General features: G+C 34.5%; 1 protein-coding gene across 5 annotated transcripts in view; it reads right to left on the reverse strand.

Annotated features, from left to right (window-relative positions):
• The window catches only part of LOC129869987 (origin of replication complex subunit 3), a 29,961-nt gene extending 23,187 nt beyond the window's left edge, over positions 1 to 6,774 (reverse strand). For all 5 annotated transcript variants that reach the window (XR_008762012.1, XR_008762015.1, XR_008762013.1 and 2 more), the window contains exons 1-6: positions 6,500 to 6,774; positions 5,891 to 5,949; positions 5,601 to 5,783; positions 5,310 to 5,490; positions 4,827 to 4,996; positions 4,590 to 4,720 (exon numbers count right to left, since the gene is read on the reverse strand). Coding sequence is in view for 1 of the 5 variants with exons in the window: in XM_055944536.1 (XP_055800511.1) it covers positions 4,590 to 4,720; positions 4,827 to 4,996; positions 5,310 to 5,490; positions 5,601 to 5,783; positions 5,891 to 5,947 (722 nt within the window). In the remaining 4 variants the exon portion in view is untranslated. The remainder of the gene's footprint in view (positions 1 to 4,589; positions 4,721 to 4,826; positions 4,997 to 5,309; positions 5,491 to 5,600; positions 5,784 to 5,890; positions 5,950 to 6,499) is intronic.
• Positions 6,775 to 11,785: the final 5,011 nt, after the last annotated feature.

Consider the following 11,785-nt stretch of genomic DNA (forward strand, 5'->3'; position numbering starts at 1 on the left):
AGGCATATGTAAAGTTGGTAGATAACAAGGATGATGAAGAGAAGCGAACGAACAGGAAAAAGTATAAGATGGCGAATAAGGAGGCGAAGATGGCAATTTCGGCGGCTAAAACGGCAGCCTTTGAACGCCTTTATGCAGAACTAGAGGACAAAGGCGGGGATAAGAAGTTATTTAAGCTTGGCAAGGCGAGAGAGAGGAAGGCACGCGACTTGGATCAAGTGAAGTACATCAAGGACGAGGATGGTCAAGTACTGGTACAGGAATCTCGCATTAGACAGAGATGGCAGTCATACTTTCACGAACTCTTGAACGAAGGAGGGGACAGAGACTTTGTGTTGGGAGACTTGGAGCACTTGGATAGGCGTCGCAACTTTGGGTATTGTAGGAGAATAAAGGTTGAGGAGGTTAAGGGAGTTGTTCGTAGGATGAGCAGGGGAAAAGCGACCGGACCTGACGAGATCCCTGGGGAATTTTGGAAGAATGCAGGTAGGGTAGGATTGGAGTGGCTGACTGCGTTGTTTAATGTCATTTTCAGGACATCGAAGATGCCGGAAGAATGGAAATGGAGTACAATCATTCCCGTGTACAAGAACAAGAGGGACATTCAAAGTTGCACCAACTATAGAGGTATCAAGCTGCTAAGTCACACTATGAAAGTGTGGAAAAGGGTGGTGGAAATGAGGGTGAGGAGTAGTGTGTCTATTTTAGAGAACCAGTTTGGATTCATGCCGGGGCGCTCGACTACAGAAGCCATTCATATTGTAAGGAGAATGGTGGAGCAGTATAGGGAGCGGAAAAGGGACTTACACATGATATTCATTGACCTAGAAAAGGCCTATGACAAAGTTCCAAGAGAGGTCCTATGGAGATGCTTGGAGGCAAAATGTATACCTGTGGCGTACATTAGAGCGATTAAAGACATGTATGATGGAGCTAAGACCAGGGTAAGGACGGTAGGGGGGACTCGGAGCACTTTCCTGTTACGATGGGGTTGCACCAGGGATCGACTCTTAGCCCGTTTCTATTCGCCCTGGTGATGGATCAATTGACAAGACAAATGCAAGGTGAGGTGCCTTGGTGTATGTTGTTCGCGGATGACATAGTCCTAATTGACGAGACTCGCAACGGAGTTAACGACAAGTTGGAGGGCTGGAGACAGACGTTTGAGTCTAAAGGATTTAAATTGAGTAGGACCAAGACAGAATACTTGGAGTGCAGCTTCAGTGGCTTGCCGCGGGAGGCTGACGGGGAAGTGAGGCTTGGTACCCAGGCCATTCAAAAGAAAAGAAGTTTCAAGTATCTTGGGTCTATTATACAGGAAGATGGGGATATCGACGACGATGTTTCACACCATATCGGTGCAGGGTGGATGAAATGGAGGCTCGCCTCAGGAGTGCTGTGTGACAAGAAAGTGCCACCAAAACTCAAAGGCAAATTCTACAAAGTGGTGGTTAGACCGACTCTATTGTACGGGGCGGAGTGTTGGCCAATCAAGAAACTTCATGTTCAGAAGATGAAAGTCGCGGAAATGCGAATGCTGCGGTGGATGTGTGGGCACACTAGAATGGATAGAATTAGGAATGAAGATATCCGAGACAAGGTGGGAGTGGCATCGGTGGAGGACAAGATGCGGGAAGCGAGACTGAGATGGTTTGGGCATGTGAAGAGAAGAGACACAGATGCTCCAGTGCGGAGGTGCGAGAGGTTGGCTATGGACGGTTTCAGGAGGGGCAAAGGGAGGCCGAAGAAGTATTGGGAAGAGGTGATTAGACATGATATGGCACAGTTGCAGCTCACCGAGGACATGACCTTAGATAGGAGGCTGTGGAGGACTCAGACTAAGATAGTGGGCTAGGTGGCCTATCTTTTCTCCATAGTAGTCGTAGTTGCGCTCATTTGTTTATTAACATTTGATTCTTGTATGTGAATACTGCTTATATTTGTTGGCCCAATTCACTTTGGGTATCTTATTTTATCTATAGTAGTTAATGCTCCTTTATCCCCGATCTTTCTACCCTGACTTTACCGCGCTCATTATTCATATTTTTATATTATTTTCTATATGCTTGGCTCTACTGACCTATGTCTTGTTTTTCTTGTTTTTCTTGTTTCTCCTCCCTTGTTCTTCTCTCTTAAGCCGAGGGTCTTTCGGAAACAGTCGCCCTACCTTTCAAGGTGGGGGTAGGTCTGTGTACACTCTACCCTCCCCAGACCCCACATGGTGGGACTATACTGGGTCTGTTGTTGTTGTTGTTGTTGTTGTAATATTTTTTAATTTCTTTGTTCATATTTTTTTGTCATTCATGCTTATATTATTTGACTTGAACAAAACATATATATTTGTATTTTTCCTCCTTTTATGCCTTTCTTCAGTAAAGCTCACACTTTATTTGCGCTCCCCAACGGGCCTTAGAGTTTTTTGCGCTTTTGCTTTTGATAACACTGATTGTGATTAGACACTTCTTACAATTACGCTTCCAACAGCTTGACTTGTGGTAATGATTACAAACGTCACTGCTAGATTTTATAGTTTTAATTCCTCCTTCGTTGTGGTCGTACCTTCTTCCTATATTATTTCCTCCTCCTTTGACAACAAAAATATTATGTGGCCAGCCCGAAGTCGTTACCTTAACCGCAAAGAGGGGATGCCGAAGGCAGGGCTAGTGACTGGAGTGAAGTCGTAACAAGGTAGACGTACTGGAAGGTGCGGCTGGATCACCTCCTTTTCAGGGAGAGCTAATGCTTGTTGGGTATTTTGGTTTGACACTGCTTCACACCCCAAAAAAAAGAAGGGAGCTACGTCTGAGTTAAACTTGGAATGAAGTACTATCTCACGTACTAAAGACATCCTTGAGAGAGGTAATCTTGGAGCTAGAAAGAATTTGATATTTAGCCGTCTCAAATTCAAAAGGGAGACCACATATTCCCTTTGTTAGAATATAAAAACTCCAAATAATCCATTAATCCTTTGACAAATTCACAATGCGTAGTCAACCAACTTAACTATCAATAGGATTTAGTGAGATTTCACTGGGTATGTTGTTGTTGTTGTAATCATGCATTATCTCTCATCTATGTTTATTTTAAAGCCTGTTTGGATGGGCTTTTGGCTTATAGCTTTTGTCTTTTTAGCTTAAAAACAAGTGCTTATAAGCACTTTATTATTTTACCCAAACACTACAAAAAATGTTTAAAAGTTATTTTCGCTTATTTTAAGTAGCTTTTGGCTTTTAACCTTTTTTTATTTTTGGTGTTTGGGAAAGACAAAGTGCTTTTAAGCACTTACTTTTAGGCCAAAAAAGAACAAAAATAAGCTAAAAGCCAAAAAAGTTGGGTAGGACCAACTTATGGCTTTTAGCTCTTAGCAGTGTCGTCAAATGCGCACTCTAAGTGCGCTTAAGCCCCGAAGAGAGGCTCAAAATGTGTTGAGCGTTTCGCCTTGCTTTATGTGTGCTTTAGTGACGTCATCAAGATTCAATTTCTTTGGTCATATATTTGTCATTCAGGTTTATAATTATTAGTCTTGGACTAAACATATATATTTGTATTTTTTTCCCTTTGCGCCTTTTTTCATTAAAGCCTACACTTTATTTGCGCTTTAAGCCCCAACGGACTTTAGAGCTTTTGTGCGCTTTTCGCCTTAGAAAAAACCAGCTCTTAGCTTATAAGCTACTTTAAGAAAGCAGATCCAAACGCCTCCTTAGTTTCATTTGAAGGCGTTATTCAACCAAATGGTCATATTTCCAAAACTAAAATAAACCCAATAGACTTACACTCTTACTTCATCCCAAATATTTTTTTGGAAATTGGTAACTAAAGTCTAAGTTCCAAATAGTTAGAACCATATAGTCTATGTTCTGTAATTTTGGACACGGCAAGGACTATTTCGGTAACATCAAACTTGTTATCCGTCATTTTAAACAAATCTACAGTAGCCAAAGCAAATACTGAAAGAGAAACCTTACAGGCAGCAACCAACAAAACTTTCACAAAATTCGAATCAGATCTCCAAAGTTCCCAAAATTCAGTAACAAAATTCTAACAACATACCTGCAGAAACCAGATTCTAGTAACAAAATTTTAACTAGAAAACAAAAGCAGGATGGGGCAAAATGATCTGGGTCCTTAAAATAAATCTCAAAATCCACGTGTCTATTTTAAGGCTGGGACCCGGACATTTAACAGATAAGGGGTATATTTGGCCCAAAGCATAACGGTAGGGAAAATTATATTTCAATAGTGAAACGGAGGGTAAATATGAATAATATTTGAAAGTAGAGGGGCAAATATTTTCCATAATAAAAATTGTAAAATACATCATCTTGAAGAAGTTCCGAGAATCTGTTGCTTTAATTATGCTTGAAAAAAACAGAAGGAAAAAACACGTTCTCTCTTTGCGAGATCCGAAAGTGGAGAACGCATAGCATTCTATGGGTACATAGGATCAAACGTAAAGCAGCGCTCTCTTGGCTTCTTTCACTTTCTTTAGCTATTGGTCACTAGTCTACCTAAATAATAGTTATAATTATGCTTGAAAAGTAGATAGCTATGGTGTAAAAAGGAGATGCACTGACAATATATGACAGTACCTTAACATATTGATGAAATCTGATAATAGAACCCCAGAACACCTCTCTAGATCCTCAATAATTACAACCACTGGTTTCTCATACTTGCCATGTTCACTATACCATGATGCTAAGAGTGAAACATCAGCTGCCTTAGAATCAAAAACAAGAATGATAGTGAATAACAATAAAGATGTCACACAAGACTTAGTTCTACTTAAATATGTGCATAATTATAGACTTAAATTGTCTACTTACTTCAATGTCAACAATAAGCAATTGTCTCAGAAACGCTCTGAGACAGCCCCCAATGCCATTCTTGGTAGAAAAATCCAAGGAGGAAATATTGGCCACATAGCATCCACGAGATTTCAAGTTTAAACCAAGCTCAGCAAACGTTAATATGTCATCGACAGTTTCAATATTCTCTGCAAATAATCCAAGATGTACTGATCAACACGAGTGAACCACTAGCCATTGATAAAATATTATCAACAGTCAACTGTTATCCACCAGAACAGTGCAGGTAAAGTTGGGCATTGGAAATCAGGGTTAGATGGTCTGGTCATAATTCACACAATTGAACAAAATTCTTGGAAAGAAACACGACAAATTTATGGGAGGAATTAAGATAAGAAATCTTTTTAGAAAACAAAATAGAAGATTTCAGATATTGGTTACCATCGGCATACTTTCATATTTGCAATCTAAACATCTAAAAGAAATGAAAGATGAACTTACTGGTGAAGACCAGAGCAGTGAAGAGCTTCTTAACTAAACCACCATTATGAACAAAAGGGTATGGAAGACTTGACTTTGATGGATCAACAGGCCCTCTACACGAACAAATTTCATTAAAAGATTCACGAACCCATCGTCCTATCTCATCAAACACGTCAGCATTTATACTCCTCAAGACATCCTAAATTCAATTCTCAAACATCAGGCAATTTAGCATCACTTAATTTACACTCAATTGGACTAAAAAAAATATCAATAACATTTCAGGAAACAAAAATGGAAAAGAAGAACCTTAATCTTGGATTCAATTTTTGACCATACACACTGGAAAGCTTCCATTTTCAGGTTCTCACTCTTGTGTTCATTGTTTAATGATACTTTTGGTGAAGAGTCAAGTCTTATTTTGGAGGGTTTTCCAAGAGATATTGCAGTAGACTCTGAAGACTTTGATGCCTTGTGTAGCACGAAGAATGGCTGTGAATTTCCACAGGAGCAAACACCCAAAAGCAGTTACATTCTCTAAAAAAAATATTTACAAAAAAAAAGAAGTGGAAATTGGATAAAGTAGTATTGCTATGAACCTGAAGATTGTTTTCTGCAAGTGAGTCTGTGGGAGGATGTTCATTTGGTGAATACATTTCTGGAAGAGAGTAGACATCAGTATTCAGGATTAGAGTAAGGTGGCTACAAGTCTACTATAGTTAACAGTGACCTCAAGGCTACAACTACTAAGTTAAGTAACAAATTAGACAACAACTACCAAACTAAATCAATAACAAGTATGGATTTTCAATACAATATTAAATAAAGAAAAGAGCTAACAAGTAACATTTTTTTTGTTGAAAGAAGGGTGACTACTAGGCTCTGCATTCGGTCTGTTCGGTTTGGTTTCTCGGTTTTCCGTTGGTGAAAATGTTAACCGAAACTGAACTGACATAAATTCAGTTCAGCTCGGTTTTCACAATTTCCATTCGGTTTTTTGGTTTCGTGAGATTACACTGGGCAGAAATGAAAAGATAGTGAACATTCAAACAATCGAGCCGAGCTACAAGACAGCACTAACGAGCAGATAAATAATCAAATGTGGCACTTTCTGGTTTCTGCAATATGTGGCCTTGTGTGTGACATTGTTTCCATATCTATGTAATCTCAAAAATTCCATCAAAAAGCAAAAAGAGAAAAAAAATTACTTGGACTGTTCAGTGTTTCAGTGTTGGAACTTGGACAGAAAAGCGGTGGTCTGACCCGCTGAGTCACTGAGCGTCGATGATGGACCGAGGCGACGAGGTCTCTCAGTTCTGCTTGTGAGTGTGAGAGACGAGAGCGGTCGACGACGACAAGTGAATATGTACGTGACAACTGACTACGGCGATGGACTGTGGTGTGAGTGAGTCGTGACGACGGCGATGGACTTGGACGGTGGTAATGGAGCGGACGATATCAATTTTCATTAAAATAAGATATATTTTTCAGCATATTAATATCAAAAAATTGTAATTTATAATATTTTTATATAATTATTAAATACTATGAAATTTGCTCACGCTTTGCGCTGTTGAAGATGACTACTTTATGAAACTTGTGATTTAATTTAAATTTGTCCGCACTTTGGGCACTTGAATGACTACTTTATAGAACTTGCAATTTTTAATTTTTTTAAAATATTAAAATTAACAAAAAGCAAATCATTGTTAAAAAATCAGTATCTTTTAAGAATATTTCACTCCATTTAAATTTAAAAGATAATATTGTCACATATCTCATGTAATTATAATTTCGCTATACTCATATATTTGTTCAGTCCTTCTTACATAAAAGCCAAGCCAAACCAAACTTATTTGTCTCCGTGCTACTAATTTTGTGTGCAACTCACAAAATTAATCAAGAAAAGAGCTTATAAGCTATATTTTTCTGTTTTTATATGTAGCATTCACGTTATAAAAAAGTAATCATATTAAGATTTGATTTGGTTCGTTTAAAAAGTCAGTCAAGCCCTCAAGGGTCGTTTGGTTCATTTAATAAATTTTGAATATGAAGGAATTATCAATCTTTTTCATTCACAAACACAATAAATAAAGAAGAACAAAATAGAAAATAAAAGGCGTAAAACAAATAAAATAATAGATGAAAAAAAATGTTTGTTATTGCAATGAATAGATTTGTTCATCTTCTGATCGATGATCACATTTTCATCGATATATAAAATAAAACTCCTTTCGGTACTGTAAATATAATATCACAATAGAATAAGAATTTATGTCAATTCTTAATTGTATATCGCACACTCATTTTAACTTTTAAGCATTATGTTAGCACATATGATGCTGCAAATACAAAAACAAAATCAATTACGTCTTTTTTCTTATCAACAAAAATTAAGAGATCCTGCACTAAATTCAATCTGCACTATTTAAAATCAAGTTAGCTTTTTCAATACAAAAATTGAAGTGCTTTTATTTATAGAAATCATCCTTTTGGTAATTTTGCAATTCAAATGTTCAATTTCATTTTTAAAAAATAGCAAAATATATTTTTTATATACTTCCTCCATTTCAAAATGTCACAGTTTTCTTTTTGAGGGACAAAAAATGTACGCTTTGATCAACACTTTAACATATATATTTTCATCATATTAATATGAAAAAAAATTATAATTTACGTTATTTTTCATATAATTTTTGAAATCTAAACTTTAACTTCAAAATATTAAATTACTTTAATCTAATTTCTTTAAACATTAGTCAAATTGAAGCAAACCCATGTAAAAACTATTTTAGAATGAAGTGAGTATAAAAATTCTACTCCCTTCTTTATATGAAATGCTTGTAGTTGTTTGTGATTATCAAAAGCCTACATAAATAATTTTTAATGTCGATAATGCTGACCTATTTGATCAAATTAGTAAAAGTGATTGAGAGGAAGTAAACAAACTTATTAAAAATTTAAAATTTATCAAGTTACAAAAATAATTTCTGGAATTTATTATCCAATTATTCTTTCCGTTTTATTAGATATTTGTATTATTACATGTCAGTTTGTCGAATATAAAAAATTTTAAAAATTTAAATCGGCTATTGAGTATATAATTGAGAAATTTAAGAAATACTTTTTTAACTGATATTCAATTTAACCTTAAATATAAATTACGAGGTGCTAAAATAATGAGTGAGAGGATTTCTGAAAAATTAGAAATTAAACCACATGAAGTCCCAAATTTAAATGTGTGTAAAAATAGCATAAAAGCGCAAGCTAAACTAATGTATAAGATTAATGGAAAGAAATGAACAATTAGATGTTCTTCAAAGTTCTAAGGCTAGAGAAGATAGTTTTAGTATATACTTGATTCTTCTAACCAATGTGATTTTGAAAAATATATTATGAACGAGGAAGGTAATTCTTAACTTTTAAAGATTCATGGCAATACATTTTCAAGACTCACCAAGAAAGTTCGAGATGTGCTAACTATTCAAACTTCACCAACGACTTTGGAGGTCGCTTTTAGTACAATAGAATTTTAAATCGGAGATCACAAATATTTATTGACAGCAGACAAGTTGGAGATATCACTTTTGATTAGAGATTCGATCAACGCTGAGCAAGGAAATTATGCGCTAACAAAGTTAACTTTCCAACAAAAAGCATAATTAAATTTAATAATTGAATATAATAGTGATGCCGACATAGATGCATTGAACCAACAAGTATCATTGTCAGTTCGTAAGACTGTTTCCGCCCAAATAATACGAGAGTTTGAAAAAAAAATTATAGGACAATACAAATAAAAATATTATAATTGAGGCCTAGTTCAAATAGAAACCTTCTTATAATCTGATTGCTCTTCTGATATTTGTAATATGATTCATAAAATTCTTTTTTATTTTAATAAAATCTAAGCCTTTATTCAAGTCTTTTTTATAAAATATTGTCATACATACAATACAAGTCTCTCTCTCTCTCTCTCTCTCTCTCTCTCTCTATATATATATATATATATATATATATATATATATATATATATATATTTCAAATCTTTTGATTACTTAATAAAATTTAATTAGAAAAAAAATAAACTACAAATTCAACTTTCCAAATCTTTAACGAACTTTTCTACTTAGCTAAGTTACTTTGGAATTTTAAAGTTCTTAGTCTAACAATCCAACTTGATAAAAGGAAATTGATCGGATGGTAAAATTTAATAAAAAATTAATCTTCATTTTTATTTATATGATGTAATTTGATTTGATATAAAGTTTAAAAAATATATGGTCTAAAATAAATCAGAAATATTTGTGTGGCTATAAATCATTTCATTAAAATTTAGAGGTAAAATAAAAAATTTAAAAAATCAATTTTTATTAAATAGAGAATGTGTCATTTCATTTTGGAATTGAACAAAAAGAAAAGTGATAGAGTACTTTTTTGTGTCATGTGGCATATTTAGGAGGGTGGTTAAATAGTTTCAAAAATTCATGTTTGAAGAGGTAATGAGAGAGTGTTTGAATAAAAAAAATTTAAATGACTTAAAAAATCAAAAGCCAAAAGTAGGTAGCTTTTGATTTTTGGTCTTTTTTTTGGCCTTTTTAAGGCTAAACTAAACCAAACACCTCTTAAAATTAAAAAGTGTTTAAATGCCAAAATCATCTAATAATAAACTTATCCAAATACCCTCGAAGACTTCTCCTAGTTTAGGAGGTAAATAGTTTCAAAAAATCATATTTAAATAGATAATTAAACTTTTTTGTAATTTAAATATGCATTCAATAAAAAATGTCAAAGCTAAGTCAACCACTGTTTCATCCAATTAAGGATAACAGTTCGCTCAAGGATTTCCCATTTTCCATCAAAATATCGGACTTTGCCTTTTTTTTTAGGAATTACTCATATCCAAACCAGCTTTTCACAAGCATCCCACCCTATACTGTGTTAATTAGGGCTGTTCATAGTTTTGGTTAAAACCAAAATCAAATCAAAAATTTAACCAAACCGAATAAAAAAACCGACATGTGGTTTGGTTTGGTTTTAAATTTGAAAAACCGATAATATTTGGTTTGGTTATGGTTATAGTAAAAAATAACCGAATAAATAACCGAACCAAATCGATAATTATATACATAAAATTTATAATTATTTATATGTATAATATTAGCTTTTCATAAATAATTAAAGATATTTTATACCTTTTAATTATTAATTTTTATAATTTAATTAAAGATAAAATTGATTATATTATGGATTCTCTAGTTAGTTTAGTTTAAATATGTAATTTTTTCATTTTAATGGACAAAGTTGTTTGTATTTTGGAACCTCTGATTGACTTGTTCTTTTAAATCTAAACTGCGTTACAAGTTTGGTCCACTTGATTTGTCATCAGCATGTCTTTCCCTCAATATGCAGCAAAGTTCGCCCTTGTGGCCCGTGAGGAAAAAAGAGCTTCATAAGAAATTTGAAGAATGTGGAGAGAGAATATTTGAATTGTCCGGGCTAGTCATAAACCGAAAAATCGAACCAAACCGAACCAAATCGACAATAACCAAATCGGTGATTATTATTTTACTTGGTTTGGTTATGGTTTTAGACATTTAAAAATCGATTAAATTGGTTTGGTTATGGTTTTAATCAATAACCGACCCAAATCGAACCATGACCACCCCTAGTGCTAATTATAGCCTTTGTCACTCTGGCCTCTTCGATCTTTATGGTTAGCGGCACTGAGCGGTCTGAGATTGATTGAAAAGGCAGGAGGGGTGAATAAGAGCTCGTCGAACCTAGATTCTTCACTCCCAGGGTCAATCGGTAATTGGAGTTCCCTCTTCCATGGTGAGCTTGTTATTGTTTCTCTCCAGCTTTGCTCTCCTCTTATTCTTCATTGGAAGGTTCGGATGGACTTCGCCGTTCTTCCCCAAACGCCCACGCGAGGGACTTCTATGCCAACCGAAAATAATGACTTTGTTATGAAAAAAAATAAAAATCCATTTAGGAATTTTTCTTTTTCTATCCCGAAGAACGAGTCTCGTGACAACGCCTAAATTAAAGGGAGCTTTTAACTATTGCCTCAAAGTTGAAACATGTGTGTCTACGAACAGAAGCAAAATCAGCAAAAACGAAGCACAATTGTTTACTTCAAAATTACATAATACTCAATATTCATACAAAATAAAACATAACATGTGCCCATACTCAATATTCATACAAAATAAAACATAACATGTGCCCACTGAAATTCTTACTTTTATTTTTTGTTATTAACTTACCTTTCACTTTATTTAGTAAAGAACACAAATCTCATTATTTTAGAAGTAAAATACTTTTTTTTCTTCATGTGAATTTTTAATATTACGAATTTTGTTAGGATTTTGAATACATGTATTTGGCGTGTCCAGTTACATATATCTCGAATATATATAATCAAAATTAAATGTAATTTATTCCAAATACATTATATTTAAGTGGATTCACATGTATCTAACTATCTCGCA

This window comes from Solanum dulcamara, chromosome 10 (genome assembly GCF_947179165.1).
Source record: "Solanum dulcamara chromosome 10, daSolDulc1.2, whole genome shotgun sequence".
NCBI classification, from domain to species: Eukaryota; Viridiplantae; Streptophyta; class Magnoliopsida; order Solanales; family Solanaceae; genus Solanum; species Solanum dulcamara.